Below are 27,572 nucleotides of genomic sequence, written 5' to 3' on the forward strand. Positions count from 1 at the left end.
ATTGGAGCCAAAATTATTTTTAAATACAAGAAATTTCTGGTGTCTCATGAAATATTGAAAATTGAGCCTTCATTTCTACATGGCAATAATCAGCTGAATATCAGGCTGAGTATCATAGCATTTGACAAGTATGGGCTGGCTCTTCATTTCTCTAAGTCAGTGTATATTTAGATGAGTTTAATTTTGATAATTTTACTTACTGCTGCCCTTGTAAGGCATTTAAGTTTTTAGTCCTCACTGTAAATATTTTTTTTCCTGTTTATCAAGTATGGCCAAGTAGATTGTTAAATGAGATAGGTTCTTGCTGGCTAAGCCATGACAGTCTAATTTTACTAATTCATTTTCTGTTTATATCAACAAAACACTTCTGTGTCTTGATAGGGATTTTGATTACAAGAGTAAGCTTCGTCAAAATTTATTAAACTGCTTTATACCTATACATTTACATGAAAATTAAGTTTTTTGAAAGGTTGGGGCATAACTCAAGCTAAAATTGTCTCAATCCAGTAAAACAAAGAATCTGCAGTTTCCCTATACATCTCCTAATGATGATGATCTATTTGGTACAGCCTGGTGGTGTACCAAATGAATGGTGACCTGATGAGTTCTCTGTAAGCAGTGTAACAGAATTCTGTAATTCTCTTTTCTGTCTTATTTTCATTTTCTTAGCTTCACTTTATGGGTTTGGTATTGAGTTAGTTTTCAGTAGTTTGGGAGGCTGGGCTTTTGTCATTTTAAATTTGTGGAAAGGGACTATACTTTCTCAGGATATTGCTAAATACCCATGTCTAGAATTCATCTCTGCTAGCTAAGGGCGAATCTGATTTTCTGTTTTTTTACTTTGAGATGGAGTCTCTCTCTGTCGCCCAGGCTGGAGTGCAGTGGCACGATCTCAGCTCACTGCAACCTCCGCCTCCTGAGTTCAAGCAATTCTCTACCTCAGCCTCCCAAGTAGCTGGGATTACAGGCACCCGCCAACATGCCTGGTTAATTTTTGTATTTTTAGTAGAGACGGGGTTTCACCCTCTTGGCCAGGCTGGTCTTGAACTCCTGACTTCGTGATCCACCTGCCTTGGTCTCCCAAAGTGCTGGGATTACAGATGTGAGACACCACGCCCGGCCGGTGAATCTGATTTTCATGAGGATACCCTTTCCCCAACTCATGGAGCCCTGAAAAGTGTTAAACTGATGGGTTATCCGACCTCTGCTGGGATATTACGGTTTTGAGTAGTAGAAGTTATATTTTAACCAAGAGGTTTTTCCTTTTTCCCCAAGCCGTATATTCCCTAGTAATTACCAAATTAGTATGAGGGAAATCTGTCAGAATTTTTTCTACTTTGCTTTTCCCACATTCCTGCTACTCTGCAGTGACTCTAGAAAGTTATTCTTTCGTTAGCTGCTCATTTTAAAAGTTCATGGCAAAAAGTTGTCCCTTTCCAGTTTGGTGGCTGCTGGGGAAATTTTTGCCATTTTTACTGACTTTTTTGTTCATTTCATTATGAAAGTGATGGTCTGCAATCATTCTGCCGTCTCTATCAGGAAGTATAACACATTTTTGAGAGGATGACAGATTACAATATGTGTACTCTGGCTTTTTTTTCTTTTGAGATGGAGTGTTGCTCTGTCGCCAGGCTGGAGTGCAGTGACATGATCTCGGCTCATTGCAACCTCCGCCTCCTGGGTTCAAGCGATTCTCCTGCCTCAGCCTCCGAAGTAGCTGGGACTTACAGGTGTGTGCCACCAAGCCCAGCTAATTTTTGTATTTTTAGTAGAGACGGTTTCACCGTGTTAGCCAGGATGGTCTCAATCCCTTGACCTCGTGATCCACCCACCTCAGTCTCCCAAAGTGCTGGGATTACAGGCATGAGCCACCGCACCCTGCCATACTCTGGCTTTTAAAAGATAATGTACACTTGGTGAATACAGGGGAAGTTTTCCTAAAAATAGTTTGACAATTGAAAATCACATTATGAAATGTAATTCATAATAAACCAAATCCTTTGTTTTAGAAATAGATCTGGGATTCATTCACTAGAAAACAGGTAAAAATTAGATTTGTTCCTTTTTTTTTTTTTTAACCTATTTTCAGGATTCATCAGATGACAGAGTTTCGTCAAAGGAACATAAAGTTGATAAAAATGAAGCTTTTCCTTCAGAGGATTCTCTTGGTGAGAATAAGACAAGTAAGAGAAAACTAGCATGAATTTAACTACTTAATGCTTTATTACATATGTTATATAATAATAATTCTTATAATAATTTTTGGGTCTTTCTTTTTTCAGTCGTGTGCCTGTAGTTAGTATCTTTGTTTTTATCTCTGTGACACTGTTTTCTGTAGTAAAACAGTGCATTGCGTTTTGAAAAACAAGAAACAAGAAGATCCTAGGTTAAAATTTTAGACAAAATGGTAGTCTTAATTGGTCTATGGCTGTGGCCAAGTTACTTAAGCTCTCTAGAGTTGAGTGTTCTCATTATAAAATCATACCTCCTCTATCTTTCTCCCAAAACAATGTAAGTTAAAACTATTAGGTATATTTGTGATCAAAGCCCAGTTGTGAGCAGAACTTACCAAGTCTTATAAATGACACTGAAATGTCAGGAACCATGAGATTTTTGTCTAGGTTTACTGCTAATTAGCTGTATGATCTAGGAAGAGATCTCTAAAGAGTTAAAGTTAATTTTTAAATTTCTGTCAGTTCTGAAATCGTATTCCTAATTTATGCTATCAGTGTTCAATTAGCTTAATAAATTATGAATACATAAAGCTTTTTTTATGATTCTGAGATATGATGCTAATAACTAGTATTTACTGAGTGCTGAATATATATATCAGGCAGTGCTAAGTATTTAGTATAAGTTATGTTTTTCATAGATTGTGCTCAAAGCACTGATACAATAGAACATATAACAAAAACAATGCCATCTACTTACAATAGTTATAAATTTTTCTTTTAAAATATATTTTAGTACATTGTCTAAGTCCATTTAAAGAAAGATAGTGAATAAAAATAATACAATGGTATAAGGATATGGCAGAAATCATGACAGTTATATAAAAAGACCAAAATTTTATTACTTAAAAACTACAGTGTATCATTTAATTCTCCCAACTACTGTAGGTCCTGATATGCCCATTTATAGATGAGGAAATGGACTTGGGTTAAGTAACTTACCCATAGCAGCTCAGACTCTCACCTGCCTTGGCCTTATTTCTAGAGGATAAGCTCTAATCATTTTTCAGTGCAAAGTTAAAGTTTGTTTTTTTAGCCCACTCTCAACTTACTATTTTCCTCAAATCAGTCGCTGTTTTAACTTTGGTCTTTTCTTTTAATAGACTGTTTGTTTTGCCATAATTTTAGATTTACAGAAAAGTTAAAATAGCAGTGTATCTCTTACCCTGTTACCTCAGTTCTTAACATCTTATGTTATAATACCTTTGTCAAAACTAAGAAACTGGTATTGGTATAGAATTTTTTTTTTTTTTTTGAGATGGAGTTTTGCTGTGTTGCTCAGGCTGGAGTGCAGTGGCACCATCTCGGCTCACTGCAGCCTCTGCCTCCAGGGTTCAAGCATTTCTCCCACCTCAGCCTCCTAAGTAGCTGGGATTATAGAGCGTCCGCCACCATGCCCGGCTAATTTTTGTTAAGATGGGGTTTCACCATGTTGGCCATGCTGGTTTCAAACTCCTGACCTCAAGTAATCCACCCGCCTCAGCCTCCCAGAGGGCTGGGATCACAGGCGTGAGCCACTGTGCCCGGCCATAAACACTAGACTTTATTTGGAGTTTACCAAATATTGGTAGTAGTATATTACTATTAACTAAACTTTATTTGGAATCTTCTATTAATGTTTTCTTTCTGTCCCAGTATCCAATCCAAGGTACTGTATTATGTTTAATTGTAATGTGTCTTTAGTCTTGTCTGTGACATTTCCTGTCTTATTTCTTTGTTTGCATATCGCCAGCTGGACGTTGATATCTCCAACTCTAATCCAGTACTCTAGGATTTATTCTATCCTTTTTTCATCTGCAACTTCCCTCTCAGACAGTGAGAAACTTAGTTCCTACTATTCACTATTCACCTACTTATTTGTTCTGTCCCAGTAAACATGTAAAACATTTCATAATTGTTAATTCATACCCCTGTGAGAAATATATTAACCAATTAGAGTGCAATTTTTTTTTCTCTTTGAGACAGTCTCACTCTGTCACCCAGGCTGTAGTGCAGTGGTGCAATCTCAGCTCACTGCAACCTCTGCCCCCAGGGTTCTAGCGATTCTCCTACCTCAGCCTCCTGAGTACCTGGCATTACAGGTGTCTACCACCATGCCCGGCTAATTTTTTTGTATTTTTAGTAGAGGTGGTGTTTCGCCATGTTGGGCAGGCTCATCTCGAACTCCTGACTTCAGGTGATCCACGTGCCTCGGCCTCCCTTACCTTTCATCTCATTGTTCATGTTGAGGTTGAGATGAATCTTATCTAATTCAGTGTCTTTTTCTGTATGTAATTATTGCCGAAGTAAGCTTTTGTGGAATCCTGTATCAACTCATGCCATTCTTTTCTAAATGTGATATGTTTTCAATTTTTTCCCTTTGTAGAATTCCATATCTAGTTTAATAATATATATATATTAAATAATATACGTATTTTCTAGGATTATAGGCGTGAGCCACTGCACTCAGCCTAGAGTGCAATTTTAAGTAGTGTCTTTTTGTCTTTATCCTTATAACTTCTAGTTAAAACACCATTTGCTGAAGTTACTTAGGCCAGCTTCTCTTTTTCCCCCTACCTCCTTCGGTGTCGTTATGCTGTACAGTTCTAATATAGTTAGGTTCATTTCTCACAGTATGCATTCCATCTTAGGCTACCTCAGTAGCCTGGTTGATATTTATACATATTTTTTTCTCATTTGATGTACATTGAAGTTCATTCTTTGTGATTTTTACAGTTCTGTGGGTTTTATCAAATGTATAGAATTATGTATTAGCCATTACAGTTCCTTCACCCTAAAATTTCCCTATGCCTACGTTTTGTTGTTACTGTCCTTCCCCACAGTCCCATGGCAACCATTAATCTGCTTTTTATTTCTATAGTTTTACCTTTTCCAGGAAAAACATTACACATATGTATCCTTTGGGGTCTGGCTTATTTCACTTAGTAATACATTTAAAGTTCATCCATGATGTTGGATGTATCAGTAGTAATTCTCATTTATCACTGAACTGTCGGCATACCATAAGAATTCTTTATATATTCTGGATACAAGTTTTTGATCAGATACATGATTGCAAATATTTTCTCCCCTCAATCTGTGGCTTGTCTTTTCATTCTCTTTATTTTTTGTAGAGCACAATTTTTAAATTTGATAAAGTCTAAATTAATTTTTTATAAATGTATTATGCTTTTAGTGTTGTGTGTAAAAACTTATTACCCAATCCAAGTTCATGAAGATTATTCCCTAATAGTTTTTCTAGAAGTTTTGTAGTTTTATATTTTTACCTTATTATTATTTTTTTTGTAGAAACACAGTCTCACTAAGTTGCTCAGACTTGTCTTGAACTCCTGGCCTTAGGCAATCCTCCCGTTTTTGGTCTCCTAAAGTGTTGGGATTACAGGCATGAGCCACCATGCCTGATCATAGTTTTACATTTAGATCTGTGATCCATTTGAGTTAAGTTTACATAAGGTTTGAATAGGTGTAATTTTTTTTGCATGTGGACGTTTAATTGGTCCAGCACCATTTGTTGAGGACTGTTTTTCCTCCATGGGATTACCTTTGCCTCTTTGTTAAATCTCGATCTTGAGTAGTATTTTGTCTTAATTAACCTTTGAAATCTTATGAATTAAAGGTTTGATTTTATTTGGTAATACACATTATCACAATTTTTCCCCTACCAGTTTCTCCTAAGTCCACTGTCTATCCAATCTTCAGTGCATCTTCAGTCAATTCAAAAAGGTGAGAATTGTTACTGTTTTAAAGTTCAAGCCTTATAAATTACACAGGTCCTCTGGGTCTCTTTTTCAGTCTCGTGCTACTTAATTGGGGGAGTTTTTTTTCTTCCTCACTAAGGGGAATAGGAGAATAATATTGAGAATAGGGTGATGAAATCAGTCCCTCATGGAAACATAAGAACTTAAGAGTTGAGAGATGGAAAAGATCTTTATATGCTTGAGTAAGAGTAATTGCTAACATATAATACCTTACCTGTAATAAGTAGCTTTTGTATCTATTATCTTAATTTTCACAACAAATTAGAAGGTAGATACTATTATTCTATTTTTAGCCTAAGAAACTGTTAGTAATTTAGCCACAGTTGCACAGCTATTAGGTACTAGGACCAGGACTAGAATCTATATCTGAACCAAATGCCCATTAAGTTATATTTCCTTCCCTGGGTGATAGTATAGTAGCTACAATTTAATAAGCATTTATAGCTTCATGATGTAGGTACCATTGTCACCCCATTTTGTAGATGAGAAAGCTGGCTGGAGGAGTAAGTAACTTGCAGCAGCTTAATGTTATCATAAAGTATAACTGAAGCTACCAATATCGTATTCAAAGCTGAAGACTGCATTGGGGGAGGCACGGATGGGTAGAGAGCATGATAGGCAGCAGAGCTTTGAAAAAGTAGTTTCTTATAGTCTAAACATCTTCCTAAGTAGCTTTGATCCTTCTCTCTCCATTTGATTATAAATAACTCCAGATATTAACTAAGGAACTTCCCGGCTACATTTTCCTTACTCTCAGAGCACCTCATCTTAAATTGCCTCAGTGACTAGGTTGAGTGGGCAGCTTTTCCTCTTCAAAGGTTTGTTTCTAGTTTTTCTCACCTTTCCCATTTTTCACCTGTGTTGTCATCTTTCATGACCTTTTATTGAAGATGCGAGCTGTCTTAGTTCATTTTGTGTTGCTATCACAGAATACCATGGACTAGGTAATTTATAATGGACAGAAATTTATTTGGCTCACAGTTCTAGAGGCTGAGAAGTCCAAGATCAAGCAGCCACATCTGGTGGGTGCCTTCTTGCTGCATGATCCCATGGCAGAAGGCAGAACAAGAGAGTGTACGTGAGAGAACAAGAGAGCTTGGCTTGCAGCCTCACATCCTTCAATAATCAACATTAATTCATTCATGAAGGTGAAGCTATCATGAGCTAAACACCTCTTATTAGGCCCTACCTCCCAGAACTGTTGCACTGGAGATTAAGTTTTCACACATGAATTTTGGGGGACATGCTCAAACCATAGCAGAAGCCTACCACAATTAACTGATAAAAGTGTATACTAATTTAGTCTAGTATAAAGAGACAGGCCAGGCTCTGTGGCTCACGCCTGTAATCCCAACACTTTGGGAGGCCAAGGTGGGTGGATCACCTGAGATCAGGAGTTTGAGACTAGGCCAACATGGTGAAACCCCATCTTTACTAAAAATACAGAAATTAGCTGGGCATGATGGGGCATGCCTATAATCCCAGCTACTCAGGAAGCTGAGACAGGAGACTAGCTTGAACCCAGGAGGCAGAGGTTGCAGTGAGCCAAGATTGCACCACTGCACTCCAGCTTGGGCGACAGAGCAAGACTCTGTCTCAAAAAAAAAAAAAAAAAAAAGACAGTGGGATACTATTTGTTAAATAATATGATATTACTCTTTTTGTAGACTCCAAAATGTCAGTTATCAGCAATTTGAGATTTAATCTGTTACTTCAGATAGATTACAGATTCTCAAAGTGCTTAGTCTCACATTTGTTTTTTGGTTTTTAAAATTCATTCAGTGAACATTTAGAGAGTATCACATGCTATTGAGCTATACTGAGTTCTAGAGATGTGAAGATAATTAACGTGGTCTTGCTATCAAGGTTATGGTTAGAGGAGGGTAGACATTTAAACTAGTATAGTGTTACAATTGCTAAAATGGAAGCAAAGAGATGGCTATCACACATGCAGGGTCAGGGAGAGCTGAGTTAGCAAAGGCTGCATAAGGTGAAAAGGGTCAGTAACTTGGACAAATGTTTTTTCATACTGTAGGTAGCAGCCCATTAGTAGTTCATCAGACCAGTTTAGGGTGTCATATCTTGTGACTGTTACTATGGGACTGAACGAAGGTGGACGAACACAGAAATGAAGACAAAGACAAAAGGATCTTTTTAAAGAAGGGGTTGGGAGCTTCTCGCTTCTAGTGAGCAAGGGCCCTGAGCTTCTACAGCCTTTCGTATTTATTGGGTAGAAACAGCAGAGGGGAGCAGGTAAAGGTCAGCTGCATGATTTATCACAGGTTCACTTGATTGTTAACAAGCTTCAAATGTGCCTGTAGATAATGGCAAGAAACACTGTGCCTGGGCATGACTGCCCTCAGCATTCCTTCTGGGTGGCAGACGCAGTTGGTCAGTTTGCCAGCAACCTGCATTCATGAGAACAGTTTGCTGTTTGCTCATATGGCCTCCAGTGGTATACTGAATTGGTCACAACCCTCATTCTTTGGCCTCCAACAATAGCATTTATTTTTAGTGGAGTAGTGTATCTCACACAGCAAGTATATTTAGTGAAACTTTGGTTTTATGTCTATACTAGTCATGTGAAATGTATTTCTTAGCATAGATTTGTCAAGTCAATTTGAAAACTACTTTTCAGACAAATGGTAAGAAGACAGCTTGACTTAGCTTAATGCAGTAGAGCTAATGCTCCACTTTTTTCTTTTCTACTCTGTCAGGTTTTTCTTTTTCCCCCTGTTGTTTGAACCTCTTACTTTGGGCACTAGGGGGTTTTTTTTTTCTTATTTACTTCTACTCTTTAGGGATTTCTACTCCTTTCATTACAAGGCAAGGGTTACAAACTCAGTACCTACAGAGCCAGCAGGCTGAGTGGAAACTAGGGCCAGCTGAAGAATTGCCCACTTAAAAGGGCGTGTGCTATTCCAAGTTCGAACTTGTAGATTCTTTGATGGAATAGAGGTTTAGTGATCTTACAGTCTCTTTTAATATTGGAAATACACATTTTTAAGTGAAATCTCTAAATTTTAAAATATTGGAGGCTAATCCAAAGTTTTAAATAACATATGGGTCAACCAAAACATGTCTGCTAGCTAGATTTGGCCTGAGGGGCTCCGGTTTGCAACCTCTGTAAGTCAATCTCAGCATTCTTTCCTAATAGGTAAAGGTTGTCTCAACTACATCTGTCCAGCCTAAATTTTTTTTTTTCCTTAAGAATTTCAGAGTAGTGAGATGCTGCTTTTGGTATAAGGAAAGGCAAATTTAGTAGCTTCATTGCCCAGGTAAAACGTTGCTGGGTCATAATATGATGGTGACTCTGATTTCCTGTGGATCTGTGAAGTTCAGTATTATACTTATTTCCTCCAGTACCCCAGGAATTTCTTTATAACTGTATAGGTGAATATTATCCTAAGATTTGATAAAGCAAAAAAATCTTTTTTTAAAGGGTGAAGTCAGTTTCCAAAGTGTGCATCTTTGTGCATCTGATATTGTAGAAGGAAGTCCCTGGGACTTGGAGTCAGAGGACCAGGATTTGAGTGTTAATGCTGCCATTTACTAGTTACTTTACCTTGAGTAAATTACTGACCCTCTCTGAGTGGGCCTCAGATTTCTCATTATTCCTGTCCCTATTATCTCATCAAGTAAATGTCAGAAAGCACTAAAAATTGCAAGGTACTCTGTTAAATGTCTGCTTTCTTTCCCTTGTAATTCTGCAAAAATTATGAATTTATATATTTATCAACTTATAATAAATATCAAATTGTGATGTTTATCAAATTTATATGATATTTATCAACTTTCTGTGTCAAGATCTTTAGGTGAAGAACAGCTTTCTGTGGGATCTATCAACTTCTTGAAACAGACCAATATCCAGAAAAATACTAATACCAGAGATACAAGTAAAAAAACAAAAGACCAGCTCATCATTGTGAGTAAATGCAAAACAAAGCTTCTCCTATCTAGCCCTTTACAGAAAAACCCCTGTATTAGACAGTTCAGAACTTGGTATTTTCAATGGCATTAAGCAATGTTTTATGTGACAGAATGGGAGTTATAGGTGGTGACACTGAATATTCTTGAATTTGCCTGTGCTTTTCCTGAACTTTATTTTTTGTCAATTCTTGAGTCAAATAATTTTAATATTCTTTAAGAATAATTTAATATTCTTAGCCACTTAAGGAAAAATATTGTATAATTAATATAGAAGTCCTAAAATTTTTGCTCTTCTCTTTGAAAGAAGGCTTTTTCAGGTCTTTAAGAGTTTCATTAGGCCGGGTGCGGTGGCTCAAGCCTGTAATTCCAGCACTTTGAGAGGCCGAGACGGGCGGATCACGAGGTCAGGAGATCGAGACCATCCTGGCGAACACGGTGAAACCCCATCTCTACTAAAAAATTACAAAAAAACACTAGCCGGGCGAGGTGGCGGGCGCCTGTAGTCCCAGCTACTTGGGAGGCTGAGGCCGGAGAATGGCGTAAACCCGGGAGGCGGAGCTTGCAGTGAGCTGAGATCCGGCCACTGCACTCCAGCCTGGGCGACAGAGCGAGACTCCGTCTCAAAAAAAAAAAAAGTTTCATTAAAAAGTTCTGTTGTTCGTTTTAGCTATAATTTCCACAGTTTAGTCTTATTGCTTCTTAGAACCATGGGTCTAGTAAGGAATCTCGTAAAAATAAAAGAATCTTTGGTTTTTACACTGTGCATTCAAATAAACAATTCCCTTCCATCAATGTATTGCATTTTTAGGTCTCTTCTACCCCGCCGCCCCAGCCAAAGAGATGGAGTCTCACCATGTTGCCCAGGCTGGTCACTAACTCCTTGGCTGAAGTGATCCACCCACCTCAGCCTCCCAAAGTGCCGGGATTATAGGCATGAGCCACTGTGCCCGGCATGATCTCATTTCATTTTGTTTTGGGGGAGGGAAGGAGGATATAGTAACCAGACTTTCATTTAGTTTTTCTCTTGTGTCAGCAGAAAAAAAAAAAAATTAGATGAAATTTGAATGAATGGTTATAGGTACGTAATTTAGAGCTATTTGTGCTATATTTAAATGGGCTTCTTTTTATACCCCCTAATTATAGGACGCTGGTCAGAAACATTTTGGGGCTACTGTGTGCAAGTCTTGTGGTATGATATATACTGCTTCCAACCCTGAAGATGAAATGCAGCATGTACAGCATCACCACAGGTTTCTGGAAGGAATCAAATATGTGGTGAGCCAAAAGATAGTCTTTCAGTTTGCTCTAGAAGTAAAACTGCTTTAAAAGAGACATTTCTTTTCCACCATCCAGCCTGAAAAGTTAACTTTTAATGATGATGTTTCAAGCTTATCTTCTCAATATAAGATAAATATTTTGTAAACACTGCATTCTGAGCAGAGCTGAACAGTCAAGATATACAAAATTCAAAGACCTGAAGAGATACCCTCTTCCCACTATAGTGTTGTCTTTATGGATAGCCTTAGAAAAAATAGCCTTTCCATGACTTCTCCAGGTTTTTTCTGAGAGGTGAGGTCCCACCCATTCATTAAACACCTTTCAAGTCCCAACACATCCTATCATTGGCCCTGTCTTTATGATTGTACCTGCTACTCATTCCTTTTCCCCTATTTTTATTGCCATAGTTAATACCTTCACAAAGTTTTTAGCCTGTTTATTGAAACAGCTTGCTTTCTGAGTTCCCATAGTGCTACCAGAAATAATGTTTTAAAACGTAAGTCTAGGCTGGGCGCGGTGACTCACGCCTGTAATCCCAGCATTTTGGGAGGCCGAGGTGGGTGGATCACCTGAGGTCAGGAGTTTGAGACCAGCCTGCCCAACATGGCGAAACCCCGTCTCTACTAAAAATACAAAAAATTAGCCCGGCGTGGTGGCAGCCGCCTGTAATCCCAGCTACTCAGGAGACTGAGGCAGGAGAATCGCTTGAACCCAGGAGGCGGAGGTTGCCGTGAGCCGAGATTGCGCCATTGTACTCTAGCCTGGGTGACGAGCTAAACTCTATCTCAAAAAAAAAAAAAAAAAAAGCCACAAATAAAACATAAGTCTAGTATAATTCTACATACTTCTAGAAAGAAAAAGTTCCCACCAGCAGTTTGGTGCTCTTTAATCTGGCCTTAACCTTTTTTATATATGTGCATATAAAATATATACAAAAGAGAAAGTGTATATGTGTATAATTTAAATTCTTGCCCTCTCTGATATCTCTACATCAGCCAGAAAGTTCTAAAACATAGGTTCTGACATTGTCTGCTTCACACATGGCAGCTTTCTGTTGCACTAGGAATAAAACCGAGACTCCTTACCTTGGCCAGCAGATCTCTTCATATCTGGCCCCTGCTCACTTTGTCGCATGACACATTCCCTCTCCAGCTCTAAGCTCCTGCCGTTGGAATAAGCCACATTCTCTGATGAAGCCAGACTATACTATATTGGATTTCTTTCTTTAATTTGTGGAAACATACTGGACATGTTATCCTTTATATATTTTGTATATTATTCCTGTGTTACAAATATATTCTCCCTGTCCCTTTTTTTAAGGTTTGAATTTATATTTTTGATATAGTCATACTTTCACATGATTTGAAATTCACAGAATGCAAAAGTATATCCAGTGAAGTGTTTCTCCATACCCCTTCCAGAAACCTTGTTCCCCTATCTATAGGCATCCAGCATTCACAGGTTCATCTATATATCTTTCAGAGATATTTTCTGCATATACAAGCAAATACCATTACTTGGATTTTCTTTAACCTTTTTATGGTGTATATTGCTACAAAGAAAACAAAATTTTTATTTAGCTAATTTGTGACCTTTGGTTTCTTAAGTCAGGAACATCATCTCAGTCCCAAAATTAGTAAGAAGTTTTTCCTACATTTAAAAAAAATATATAGCTATAAATTTTATATTTAGACTTTTAATCCACTGGAAGTTTTTCAAGACATAGTGTCAGAGATGGATCTTAACTTTGTATTTTTCCTAAAGGACTGCAAAGTGTGCCAACATTACTGTTTGACTGGTTTATCTTCCACACTGATTAGCAATGCCACCTTTAATGCATACTAAATTCCCACATATAAATGGGCTTGTTATTGGACACTTCTGCACCATCCATTATTTCCTGGCCAGTGCCATACTTTTACAAACGTAGCTCCATACTGTATTTGGATGTATAGTTAGGTAAGTTCCCTTTCATCCTTCTCTGTAAAAAATGTCTTGACTTTTTCTGCACATTTACTCTTTCAAATTAAAAAAGGAGCCTATCACATTCCCCCCAAATAAAAAACCTATTCTAATTTTTATTGAAAGTAGTCAAACTAATGCCATTTATTTCTAGGGAAAAAAAATCTTAGTATAACTTAGAAACTTAGTATAGTACATACTGTAATATAAACTTAGTATATACTATAATATAAACCTAGTGTATACTTAGAAACTTAGTATACCTCTGATTGATTCATATCTTTGATGTCTTTCAGGAACATTTTATAGTTTTGTCAATGTGGATCTTATCAAATTTATTTCTAATATTTCAACCTCATTTTTTCCAGTCAGTTATACCACATTTTTTTTGCCATTCTCTACATCTGTGCTTATTCAGTTAGTTGCCTTAGCCTGAAGGCAAGTTAACCACTTTCCCCATTATGCTCATTGACATCTTACCAAGGTTTTTAAACCCTTTTCAAGTACCATAACACTTCAGTATCATTCAAACACTAGGGCCACATGCCAAAACACTATGCTGGGGATTGAGATTAAAATAGTTGTAAGACTGCGCCCTTCCATGGTCTTGTTAAACATAAGGGACAAACATATAAGGACTTTTATTTAGCCTTTTCTTGGAATTTGGCTTATTCTTCTACCCCTCCCCTACCTGCCCGCTCGTCTCAAACTCCTGACCTCGAGTGATCCACCCGCCTCAGCCCTCCCAAAGTGCTAGGATTACAGGTGTGAGCCACCGCACCGTTACCTCTTTACCTTGCTTTATAATCATATACATGTCTCCAGATAGGATATAAGCTTGTTGAGGCCAGGTACCTGTTTTAGGCATCTTTTATGTCTCTTCCCACATTACTTTTAGTTGGATTTCATCTTTTTTAAATATCTTACTGTTTAGCCTTTTGTCTTCTGCACATCAAATTATTTAGTGTTGGTTTTTTTCTCTTCACAAATTAAACTGTGACCTTTTTTTCCTTTGGCAGGGTTGGAAGAAAGAACGTGTAGTAGCAGAATTTTGGGATGGGAAAATTGTGTTGGTTCTGCCACATGATCCAAGCTTCGCTATCAAAAAGGTATGGAACATTATCTTTTTAACTCGCATTTCCCCACCCCCAAGAAATCAACCTATGTTGAAGTGCACACTGCCTTTGCTGACATAATTCACTTGGGTACCTGCTTAATGATTACTTTCGTAGCAATTTATACAAAACTAAACTTAGAATTGTAGGACAAAGGAGTAAAGAAGGCAGATAAGGCTCCACAGCTTATCTTTTATGTTCATCTTTCCCTTGTGAAAGATAAACTAAGCTTTCAGTTTGAGAAATTAATGGCCCCAGGGTCTATTTCTTACATTGGTGTTGCCTGTGTTTTTGAGGTTGGATGTCTAGCCACCGTGAATAATGAATAAAGCTAAAACAAATCTGTTTTAATGCTTTCTATTCCTTATCCCTCCCAGGTGTCTGAATTTCTACTGAAAGTGATCTTTAAAATAGGTTCTTAAAACCTTGTTTCCACAGTAGCAGCTACATGCATCAATAGTGAAATAATTTTGGAGGTGTGTCAATTTAAGAAATAGAAATTAAAGACACTAAAGTAACAGTAATCATACATTTTGTGTATATAAATATGTATAGTTTCTATTGTACTTTTTAAAACATTCACCTGTCTTGGTTTTTAAAATCATTAGGTAGAAGATGTCCAAGAACTTGTTGATAATGAATTGGGCTTCCAGCAAGTTGTTCCTAAGTGTCCAAACAAAATAAAAACTTTTCTTTTTATATCTGATGAAAAGAGAGTAGTTGGGTGTTTAATTGCAGAACCCATCAAACAGGTATGGTATATTTATTTTAAATTATTGGCATAATTTGCGGGCAAAATAAAGAGAAAAGTTGGGAGAAGTCTCAGCATTTAAGATTGCTACCATTAATGACATTCTGCTGGAATATCTTGACCTTGTGGATAATTGAAGTTATTTATTTCCATTAATATTTGGAATTTTGCTTTATGTAAACAGGATAGGTAAGCCAGTCTTATGTTCATGTAATCATTTCCACAGCTGGACTATAAAGTATATTGATTTTAAGTAAGCAGATCTATAAACCAAAGTTTTTAAACATGTGGCTTAGTGAAGGTTAATATTTTTGGCAAAATAGTCATTATCCCTTAATTAGAATCTAATTTGGGTTCTAATTAGCAATGTTCTAGAAGACATACTTTCTTCTTGTGTTATTAGAAGTTGGAGAGAAAAGCAGCTTGTTTGTATTTTTGCCAGTATAAGTGATCAGTTTGGCCTTTCCCTTCTCCCTCAGCTTTATTAAGGTATAACTCACAAATAAAAATTGCAAATATTTATAGTGTACAATGTGATATTTTGATATAGGTATACATTGTAAAATGACTAAGTCAAGCTAATGTATCTTTCACCTCACATACTTATCAACTTACTGTGATGAAAACGTTTAGATCTACTCCCCTTGCAATTTTCATTTTCTTCTTTTTCTTTCTTTCTTTTTTTGAGACGGAGTCTTGCTCTGTTGCGCAGGCTGGAGTGCAGTGGTGCGATCTCGGCTCACCACAACCTCTGCCTCCTAGGTTCAGGCTATTCTCCTGCCTCGGCCTCCCAAGTAGCTGGGACTGCAGCTGCGTGCCACCATGCCTGGCTAATTTTTGTATTTTTAGTAGTAACGGGGTTTCCTATGTTGTCCAGGCTGATCTTGAACTCCTGACCTCGTGATCTGCCCGCCTCGGCCTCCCAAATTGCTGGGATTACAGGCATGAGCCACCGTGCCCGGCTTCTAGCAATTTTCAAGTATACATTAGCTATAGTCATGCCGTACAATAGATCTGCAGAATTTATCCTAACTTAAACTTTGTACCCTTTACCAACGTTTCCCCATTTCTCCTATCTGTCACTCCCCCAGCCTCTGGCAACCACCATTCTACTCTGCTTCTATGAAGTCAACTTCTTTAGATTACCTGTAGGAGATGTTGCACTATTTTTCTTTTTTGCTTGGCTGATTTCACTTAACATAATGTCCTCCAGGTTCATTCACGTTGTTGCAAACGTCAGGATTGCCTTTTTAAAGGCTGAATAGTATTCCACGTGTATATGTACCACATTTTCTTTATTTATTCATCCATTGATGGACACTTACGTTGATTACATATCTTGGCTACGAATAATGCTGCCTTGAACATGAGAGTACAGATTTCTATTCAACATACTTTTTTCAGTTCCTTTGGATATACACTCAGGAGTGGGATTGCTGCATATGGTGATTGTATTTTTATAGTAATCATCCTGACAGGTGTGAGGTGATCTTGTTTTAATTTGCATTTCCTTCATGAATAGTAGTGTTGAATGAGCATTTTTCATATGCCTGTTCCTGATTTGTATGTCTTTTGAGAAATATCTATTCTGGTTCTTTGTCCACTTTTTAATCCGAGTATTTGTTTTCTTGCTATAGAGTTATTTATATATTTTGGCTATTATCCACTATTGTATATGCAAAGTTTTTTTCCAGTCAATCAGTAGATTGGTTGGTTTGTGTTTATCCACTCTGCTACGCAGAAACTTCAGTTTGATTTTACATTTCTTTCTTTTATTGCCCACACTTTGGGAGTCATAGCCGGAAAATTATTGCCCAGACCTATGTCAAGCTTTTTTCTCATTTTTTTTCTTTTGGTTTTACAGCTTCAGGTCCGTCATTTTAAGTCTTCAATCCATTTTGAGTTGATTTTTGTATGTGGTTTGAGATAAGGCTCCAATTTTATTCTTATTTTGTGCATATTCATTTTTCCCAACATCATTTATTGAAGAGACTGTGTCCTTGCCCCATTGTTTGTTCTTGATGTGTTTGTCAGATACCAGTTGACTCTAAATGCCTGGATTTATTTTATCTGTTTTGTTCCTTTAGTTGCTATGTTTTGTTTTAATGCCAGTAGGAGTGCAGTGCCCCTCAGCTTTACTCTTTGGTCTAGATTGCTTTGGCCGTTTGGAATCGCTTATGGTTCCATAGGATTTTAGGACTTTTTTATATTTTTGTGGCAAATGCCATTGGAATTTTGATAGGGATTGCATTGTATTTGTAGATTGCTTTGGGTAGTATGGACATTTTAACAATATTAATTCTTCCAAGCCACGAACACTGGGTATCCTTCCATTTATATGAATATTCTTCAGCTTCTTTCATCAGTGTTTTCCGGTCTTCAGTGTATGGATCTTTCACCTCCTTGGTTAAATTTATTCATAAGTGGGTTTTTTTATGCTATTGTAAATGGATTGTCTTCTTGATTTCTTTTTTAGATAGTTTGTAGTTCATTGTTCCTATATAGAAAAGGTACTTTTGTATGTTGATTCTGTATCCTGCGCCTTTTCTGAATTTAATAGTTTTTTTGGTGGAGTCTTTAGGGTTTTCTGTGCATAAGTTCATATCATTTGCAAACAGATGATTTAACTTCTTCCTTTAAATTTGAATGCCTTTCTTTTTTCTTCCTAATTGCTCTGGCGAGGAATTCTAGAACTATGTAGAATAGAAATGATGAGAGTTAGCATCCTTGTCTTATCCCTGATCTAAGAGGAAAAGCTTTCAATTTTTCATTGCTGAGTATGATGTTAGTTGTGGACTTGTGATATATGGCCTTTAGTATACTGAGGTACATTCCTTCTGTGTCTAATTTGTTGAGAGTTCTTATCATGAAAGGATGTCAGATGCCTTTTCTGTATTGAGATGATCATATAGTTTTGTTCTTCATTCTGTTAATATGGTGTAACACATTGATGTGCGTTATTGAGCCATCCTTGCATCCAGGGATAAAGTCCACTGGATCATGGTGTACTATTCTTTTAATGTGTCAGTTTGCATCTGTTTATCAGGAATATTGGCTGGTCTTGTAGTGTCCTTTTCTGGCTTTGGTATCAGGTTAATTCTGGCCTTGTAAAATGACTTTGGGGGTATTCTTCCTCTTCAGTTTTTTGGAAGAGTTTGAGGATTAGTATTCTTTAAATGTCTGGTAGAATTTAGCAGTGACGTCATTACAGATGGGCCTTCTTATGATGCAAGTTGTGTTTGTTTTTTTTTTTTAACTAATTGAATCTCCTTTCTATTGGTTTAGATTTTCTGTTTCTTCATGATTTGGTGTAGGCAGGTTGTATGCCTCTCGGAATTTGTTTCCTGTAGGTTACCTAATTTGTTGGTATATAATTATCCATAGTGTCTTACGATCCTTTGTACTTCTGTGATAATCAGTTGTAATATCTCCTCTTTTTGTTTGTGATTCTGTTTAGTTGAGTCTTCTTTTTTCTTCGTCTAGCTAAAGATTTGTCAATTTTATTATCTTTCAAAAAACCAATTCTTCATTTTGTTGATCTTTTCTATTTTTCGAGTCCCCGTTTAATTTATCTCTACTATCTTTATTTTCTTCCTTCTACTAACTTTGGGCTTTATTCTTTTTCTGATTCTTTGAGGTGTAACGTTAGGTTACTTGAGATCTTTCTTCTTTTTTATGTAGAACTGCTTTTGCTGCATTCCATAGGTTTTGGTATGCTGTGTTTCCATTTTCATTTGTCTCAAGAAATTTGTCAATTTCCCTTTTAATTTCTTTGATCTGTTGGTTGTTCAGGAGCATGTGGTTTAATTTTCACATATTTGTCAGTTTTCCACTTTTCCTCCTGTCATTGATCTATAATTTTATACTGTATGAATGTTCTGTGTGCACTTGAAAAGAATGTGCATTCATTTTGCTGCTATTGGATGGAATACTATATGTGTTTCTGTTAGGTCCATTAGGTCTGAAGTGTAGTTCAGTGTTTACTGGCTGAACTCAGTGGCTTACAGCTGTAATCCCAACACTTTGGGAGGCTGAGGCAGGAGGATAGCTTGAGGCTAGAAGTTCAAGAACAGTCTGGGCAACATAGTGAGACCCTGTCTTTACAAAAATTTGCCAGGCATGGTAGTGCATGCTTATAGTCACAGGTACTTGGGAGGCTGAGGCAGGAAGATCACCTGAGCCCAGGTGTTCAAGGATGCAGTGTGCTGTGATCGCACCAGTGCACTCCAGTCAGGGCAATAGTGAGACCCTGTCTCTTAAGAAAGAAAAAAAATGTTCAGCATTTCCTTATTTATTTTCTGTCTGGATGATGTATCCATTGTTGAAAGTGGGATCTTGAAGTCCTCTTCAATTTTGTATTCCTATCTATTTCTCCTTTCAGAATCCTAAATATATATTTAGGTGCTCCAATGTTAGGCGCATATATATTTACAACTGTTTTAATGAATTGACCTTTTTATTATATAATTACCTTCTTTGTCTCTTTTGATGGTTTTTGACTTGAAATCTGTTTTTTATGATGTAAGTGTAGGTACTTCCTGTTGTCTTTCGGTTTCCATTTGCATGGAGTATGTTTTTCTGACCCTTCACTTGCAGTCTGTGTGAGTCTTTTGTAGGCAATATTTAGTTGAGTCTTGTGTTTTTATCCATTTAGCCACTCTGTGTGTCTTTTGATTGGCAAATGTATTCTATTTACATTTAAAGTAATTATTGATAAATAAGGATTTACTATTGCCATTTTGTTTTGTTTTCTGGTTGTTATATATATATTCCTTTATTCCTCTCTTGCTGTCTTCCTTGGGATTTGATGATTTTCTGTAGTGGTATGCTTTGATTTCTTTATCTTTTATGTATCTACTATAGGTTTTCGCTTTTTGGTCATGAGGCTTACATAAAATATCCTTTAATATAGCAGTCTATTTTAAGCTGATAACAATTTATATCACCTACAAAAGCTCTGTACTTTTTCTCCCTTCAACATTACTAATTTTACAGTTTACATCTTTTTATGTTGTGTATTTATTTAAAAGGCCTTTTCCTTCTTTGATCTCAAAGAAGTAGACTCTTATGTCCTGATAATAGGCAAGATGTAGCCAACTATTCTCTTCTACTCTCAGGTCAGAAACAATGTTTTGTTTTTGGTAATTAAAAACTAAATACACACCTGTCAGAAGAGGTAACAGTATGTAAAAAATTGAGACAACACCAAATGCTAGTGAGGATATGGAGAAACTAGATCTCTCACACATTGTCGGTAGGAATGTAAAATATTACAGCCACTCTGGAAAAAGTTTTGAAGTTTCTTTAAAAACTAAACAGGCTGGGTGCAGTGGCTCACACCTGTAATCCTAGCACTTAGGCTGAGGCAGGTGGATCACCTGAGGTCAGGAGTTCAAGATCAGCCTGACCAACATGGCGAAACCCCGCCTCTACTAAAAATACAAAAATTAACTGGGCGTGGTGGTGCATGCTTGTAATCCCAGCTATTCGGGAGGCTGAGGCAGGAGAATCACTTGAACCCAGGAGGTGGAGGTTGCAGTGAGCAAGATTGTGCCACTGCACTCCAGCCTGGGCGACAGTGAGACTTCGTCTCTTTAAAAAATAATAATAATAATTAAAAAAAAACGAAACATGTATTTACCATATGATCCAGCCAAAACAAAGGAAAACTGATGTACACACAAAAACCTGTACAAGAATGTTAATAGCGGCCTTATTTGTAATAGCCAAAACCTGGTAACAACCAAAGTGTCCTTAAATGCTTTAAGTGAATGATAAGCTTAAAGCATTTTGATATGGAATATCATTTGATATTCCATCATATGATACATCCATATGATGGAATACTACTTAGCGATATAAGGAACAAAGAATTGATACCCTTAACAACTTGGATGAGTCTCAGGGGCAGTATGCTGAGTGGAAAAAAGCTAATCTTAAAAAGTCATATGGTGTGTGATTTCATTTATATAATATATAACATTCTCATTATAGCCATGGAGAATAAATTGGTGGTTGTCAGGGATTGAGGCTGGGAGATGGGGTAGTGTGGATGTGACTATAATGAGCAAGAAGATCTTTGTGGTGACTCAATAGTTCTGTATTTGATTGTGATGGTAGTTAAATGAATATACAGGTATGATTAAGTGTCCTGAAACTATACACACACATTTTACCAATGGTAATTTCATAGTTTTGGTATTATACCAGTTATGGAAGATGTAATCATTGGGGAAAACTCAGGAAAGGACACATGGTCCTCTGTAGTGGTTTTTTCAACTTCTCATAAATCTATTTCAAAATAAAAATGTTTTTTAAGAAACTTGCAATGCCAACCAAATTTCATAGTTAATAGATATAAATCTTTAGTGTTACTGGTTTCTTTAGGTGGTCATATATACATTTTAGGATGGAGAGAATGCTAGAGGTTGATATACTTTATTGAAAGGAAGAGTCTAATGTCTACAATTGTTTTAATTAAAGAGGAAAGTTTCATAATGCTATGGGACGCACTAGAATGTGTGAATGTCTCAACACCATTAGTTTTTTTTAAAGCATTGTGTGACTAAATGGATAAGAATTTAAGAAATAGAAAATATTTTTAACATATTTGGTGGAGATATAAGTTAAATTTTTGATACTTGTTTTATTTAAGGAATATTTTTTTAAAAGCAGTGTGAACTCATCTGTGGTGTTAGCTATAGATGCTTCTATATATCATTGCAGGCCTTTCGTGTCCTGTCTGAACCAGCTGGTCCGGGATCCCCAACCTCTACAGAATGTTCTAGGGCTTGGCAATGTTCAGATGTACCAGAACCTGCAGTCTGTGGGATAAGTAGAATCTGGGTTTTCAGACTGAAGAGAAGAAAGCGCATTGCAAGACGACTGGTTGATACCCTCAGGTAAGAAATAAAATGGATCTAGATCCAGAACCTTAGGTTCATAGCTTTCCCAGTACCTCTCGGCTTCTGAGCTAAAGAGAAGGATGTTGGTAAGATACTTCTGTATAAATACTATCAAAGTCAGACTAAGGAAGGTATTGGCACTAGAAAAACCATACTAGATGTACTCAGTCTAGGGCACAACATTCCAGGTCTGAAACATACTAGCCCACTGCTTTTCAAACTACCTGTGCTAAAGGACTAGTTTAATTTGTCACAGATCAACACTAATAAAATAAAAATGGATTGCTAGAAAAAAATAGAAAAACAAAACAAAAATACAATCTCAAATTGTTATTAGACTTAGCAGATGTGAAATTATGCTTCAGTAAATCTATACAAAGTAAAGGTTTGAAAAATTACAGAAGCTGTACATGTTCATTGACAGTGACTAGATAATGAAGACTTGCTATAACTCATAAGCATAACTTAAAAAGTGGATTTGTGAGACAGTCCATAGAACGAGAGAAAATAGTTGCAAATCATTTGTCTAAGGAGGGTCTAATACCCATAAAATTCTTAGAACACAATAAAAAGACAACCCAATTTAAAAATGGACAAAGAATTTCAGTAGATATTTCTTCAAAGATGAATTGCAAATGGTTAATTCAACATAACAAGATGCTGAACATCTTTATCAGGGAAATCACAAAACCATAGTGAGGTCCCACTTTATACCCAGTAGGATGACTGTAATCAAAAAACAGACAAGTGTCCGTGAGGATGTAGAGGAAACTGAAACTCTTGTACATTGCTGGTAGGAATGTAAACTGGTACAGTTGGTGTGGAATACAATCTGATGGTTTCTCAGAGTTAAACTGTTATGTGACCTAGCAGTTTGACTCCTAGGTTATATATTCAAGAAAAGAAAACATGTCCACTCAAAACCTTGTACATGAAGGTTCATAGCAGGATTATTTATAAAGGCCAAAAAAGTATAATCCAATCTGTGATTAATGGATAAATATGGTATATTGATACAATAATAACAATGGGATGTTATTCAGCCATAAAGGAAATTCTGTCACACGCTGCATCGTGGAGGAACCTTGAAAACATTATGCTAATTGAAATAAGTCAGTTGCAGAAGATCGCACATTGTGTGATTACATTTATATAAAATGTCCATAAGAGGCAGGCAGATCCAGAGGCAGAAAGTAGATGTGTAGTTTCCAGGGACTGAGGAAAGATGGAGAGCAACTAATGAGTGCTGCGTTTGGGATAATAAAAATGTTCTAGAATTAGATAGTGGTGGTGATTGGACAATATTTGTTAATATACACAAAACCACTCAGTTGTACACTTTTAAAGGGTGAGTCTTACGGTATATGAGTATATATATCTCAACCAAAAAAATTAGTCTCCATTTTTAATTCCCATGTACACATTTTGAACTAACACTATGTATTGCTGTTTAAAGTTTCCAATGTCGCAAAAAAACTTGTTTGCTAATTTACCTAATCTAGGTTATATGGATGAATTTCACAACACTTACTCTCACAATTTCTACATATATTTCATTGTCTAGATAATAGGTTACAAACCAATAAGCACACTTTGACCAAACCAAAGACCACACTTTGGAATACTGTTATTCAAGCCTCTTGCATTCTATGCCACTTTTAAAAAATAAATACCAACACCATTATGGGGACCCAATCTTGGGCCATAAATCCTAGTCAATTACACATACTTACAAAAGGGATCAGTAGGAAAAATTGATATCTTAAAGATTTTTGATTAGTTATGAAATACTTTTCTATGTTTTAGATATATAAATTTGGTATGAGGAATACCAGTATCTAACCTAGTTCTACCATATTATGTATTTAATTATAGTATTTAATATATTAGAAGCTTATGTCTTCTAATTGAATCAAATTCTAATTTTTTTATTCTGAAATAATTTCAAGCTTACAAAAGAGCAGCAAGAGTAGTAAGAAGCCTTTGTCAAGATCTAGTAAGTTCAACGTTTACCTCATTTGCTTTACCAATCTATGTTTAGATAAACTTCCTGAATTATTTTGTTACATATATTACGCTCCTTTACCCCTTCATGCATTGGTGTTTTTCTTAAGAACAAGAATATTCTCTTATATAACCATGATACAATTATCAAATTTGGGAAATTTAATATTGATATAATGCTTTTATCTGACAGTCCATATTTCACTTTTGTCTGTTGTCTCAAATGTCCTTCATGGCTTTTTTTTTTTTTTCTGCCCAGTATCACTTACTGCATTTAGTCTCTTTAATCTTCATCTTCCCTAATCTGGAACAGTTTCTCAGTCTTTTGACATTGAAGAATTTGAAGAGTGCAAGCCAGTTATTTTATAGAATATCCCTCAATTTTGATTAATTCTGTTTTTTTCTTTCACAAACAAGTTGTGGGAGATGTTGAATTCTTTTAACCATTTCCTTATTACTTTTAATCCTAAGGTAAGCAAGATCAAGGAGAGTTGTAGTCAAAATGCAGATTAGTTTTTCCCTTCTTAAAGCTCTCAGTGGATGTCTTCGTTGAAAAAAGTATATAGGCTGGGCAGTGGCTAATGCCTGTAATCCCTGCACTTTGGGAGGCCAAGGAGGGCGGATTACCTGAGGTTGGAAGTTCAAGACCATCCTGGCTAACATGGAGAAACCCCGTCTCTACTGTGGCTCACGCCTATAATCCCAGCACTTTGGGAGGCCAGGGTGGGAGAATCACATGGGGAAATCCCTTCAAAAAAAAAAAAAAAAAAATTAGCTGAGTGTGGTGACACATGCCTGTAATCCCTGCACTTTGGGAGGCCAAGGAGGGCGGATTACCTGAGGTTGGAAGTTCAAGACCATCCTGGCTAACATGGAGAAACCCTGTCTCTACTTAAAAAAAAAAAAAAAAAAAAAAAAAAATTAGCTGAGTGTGGTGACACATGCCTGTAATCCCAGCTACTTGGGAGGCTAAGGCCTGTCTCTTATACACATCTAGATGTGTATAAGAGTAGTCTCAATCTCCTGACCTCGTGATCCGCCCGCCTCAACCCCCAAAGTGCTGGGATTACAGGCGTGAGCCACTGCACCTGGCCTAGCAGTATGATCTTATATTAGTTGCTCTTTACCGTGGATATACTAGAGTTAGGTGGATGGTTCCCTTTGCCCCTCAGCAGAATTTTTTCTGGACCTTAGTTTTCTCATCTGTGAAATGATATCATTAGACTTCTTTCTCTAAAATATAAGGCATTTTTTCACTTACTAAAAATAAAGTTGATTTAAGTCAAGAATATTTACTTAAGTTGTGCTCATGTTAATTAGAATGTTAAGTTGCTTCCATTATTAAATTATCTTTTCTTCTCTTTTAGGAATTGCTTCATGTTTGGCTGTTTTCTCAGCACTGATGAAATAGCATTTTCTGACCCAACACCAGATGGCAAGTTATTTGCAACCAAGTACTGCAACACTCCTAATTTCCTTGTATATAATTTTAATAGTTAAAGTTGATTTCAGTTATAAAGGAGTTACTGTCTGGATAAGTTGAGAGAGCTCCTTATTATAAAATAGAGACTATTTAATATCAAAATAAAAAAGACCAACACACTCATACACACACACGTACGTCACAGTTTTTGTTCCTTACTAGTTGAAAAGTCAGGAATAAATTTGTTGAAAATTATCTGGGGATTCAAAGAAAGGAAAAACCTTTGAGTGATTCACTGATTAGCACTCTGAATTTTTAATTATGAAACTTTGTAGCTATAACTGGAAAATTACCTGACTCTTATGTAAGAGTATTGACAAAGTGGTTTTTCTCTAGAAATGTGACCTGGTCTTTTGTAAAGTACATTCTTGGACCAGGATTATCTAATGCCACATCAGAAGCAAAGAGGCAGATTTAAACTTGGGCAAGTAATTTCTATGCCCAATTTGTAAAGGGAATTCCTGAATTTTTTTTTTTTTTTTTTTTAAATCGAGGCATGGTTCTCACTATATTGTCCAGGCTTCTCTGGAACTTTTGGGCTCAAGCGATCCTCCCAAAGTGCTGGGATTACAGTCATAGCCACTGTGCCCAGCCTAATTCCTGACTTCTCTATAAAAGTCTTCACTTGATAGGCACTCATCTGTTGTAACTCAGTTTGAATATCTTTAGAAAATGTTTAGAATTTCTTACTTGTAACAAGATGGTAAGGAATAAGATTATCCCATATGCATTTCTGTAGAGCAGAATTCTATAGCTTAATGTTTAATCTTTTTGAAAATAAAATTAAATGTTTACCTGTCATCAGATTTAATTAAAATTATACTTGGTAATTGCACTATTATCACTTAGTTAATTTTTGTTGTATGGAAATGTTGGTAGTACTACTTTAGGAACCTGTTACTGACAATTGATGTCATTAACAAAATGCCTAGTTGGATTAGATGTTTCATTTTCTAGTTTTTTGCTTGTTTAAAATGCACCTTACTTGTTCTGAGATACCTGGCAAAAGTCTTTACAAAATGTATGGTAATAGAACCAAGGTTAGTAAATATACATAGGCTGGTGGATCAGAGACCATGGAACTGTGTAAATACACTTAAATGTTCACACATTTTTCTAGTGTAATTCTTGGATACTTTAAAAAGCAAAACATTGTTCAAATTATTTTGATTCTAAAAAATCATTCAACTGCTAACTGGCAGAAGGATTATAGGCAAGTCGTTTTCCAGATTGTAATTATATGTAGAAACTATTCATCTGCATTCACTTTATTTGCCAGTGAGTTAACATGTTTCCAAAATTTAAAAGCCTGGGTTCCCAAAAGAATGTGGAAGTATTAAAATGTATGTAATTATGCAAACATTTTAATGCTATTTTCTGCACTTGTTTATTTCTTTTAATTTATTTAAAATTTTTAATTAACATTGTTTAATGCTTTTGTGATGAATCAATTAAAATTCTTTAATATTTTATACAACTAAATCTGATTTTAATTATATTTTATTATGAAAATTGTATATGTAACATAAAATTCAGATAATACATAGAGATGACCAAAAGGCTTCCCATAATCCTACTTTTAGTGCCTATTACTTTAGATAAACTAAATACATATGCAGTTATTTTGCATCTTGCTTCAATTCAGTATGTCTTAGATATGTTGTATTTCAAGAACTATTTCTATTTTAAATATTTAGCATGATTTGCTGTTGATACTCTTGGCTTGGTTGGGTGTGTTTTTGTTTTATTTTTAAGTGTAACACATACAAGAAGCAAGTGCACTGACAAGGTCTCAAAGCAATGATACCCCAGTGGCAATGAGCACACCTACCATCCAAATCTTGGTTGGTTTCTTTCTTTTTTTCCCACCCTGGGCTGAAGTGCAGTGGTACAAACATGCCTCACTGCAGCCTCGACCTCCCAGGTTCAAGTGATCTTCCCGCCTGAGCTCCCTAAGTAACTGGGACTACAGGTGCGTGTCACCATGCCTGTTTAATTTTTGTATTGTATTTTTAGTAGAGACAGAGTTTCACCAACGTGCCCAGCCAGTCCTTAAGCTCCTGAGGCCCTTGAGCTGAGCTCAAGTGATCCTCCCACTTCAGCCTCCCAAAGTGCTGGATTATAGATGTGAGCCACTGCACCCAGCCAGATCTTG

At 36.4% G+C, this 27,572-nt stretch overlaps 1 protein-coding gene across 1 annotated transcript in view; it reads left to right on the plus strand.

The window, feature by feature from the left end:
- Positions 1 to 26,899, plus strand: part of ESCO2 (establishment of sister chromatid cohesion N-acetyltransferase 2) — a 30,554-nt gene extending 3,655 nt beyond the window's left edge. Inside the window, exons 4-11 of the mRNA XM_011983876.1 lie at positions 2,090 to 2,183; positions 5,897 to 5,954; positions 9,797 to 9,914; positions 11,063 to 11,194; positions 14,179 to 14,268; positions 14,883 to 15,026; positions 21,752 to 21,927; positions 25,302 to 26,899. Coding sequence (XP_011839266.1) covers positions 2,090 to 2,183; positions 5,897 to 5,954; positions 9,797 to 9,914; positions 11,063 to 11,194; positions 14,179 to 14,268; positions 14,883 to 15,026; positions 21,752 to 21,927; positions 25,302 to 25,434 — 945 coding nt within the window. The 3' untranslated portion in view covers positions 25,435 to 26,899. The remainder of the gene's footprint in view (positions 1 to 2,089; positions 2,184 to 5,896; positions 5,955 to 9,796; positions 9,915 to 11,062; positions 11,195 to 14,178; positions 14,269 to 14,882; positions 15,027 to 21,751; positions 21,928 to 25,301) is intronic.
- Positions 26,900 to 27,572: the final 673 nt, after the last annotated feature.

Source organism: Mandrillus leucophaeus, unplaced genomic scaffold, assembly GCF_000951045.1.
Source record: "Mandrillus leucophaeus isolate KB7577 unplaced genomic scaffold, Mleu.le_1.0 Scaffold256, whole genome shotgun sequence".
In the NCBI taxonomy this organism is placed as follows: domain Eukaryota; kingdom Metazoa; phylum Chordata; class Mammalia; order Primates; family Cercopithecidae; genus Mandrillus; species Mandrillus leucophaeus.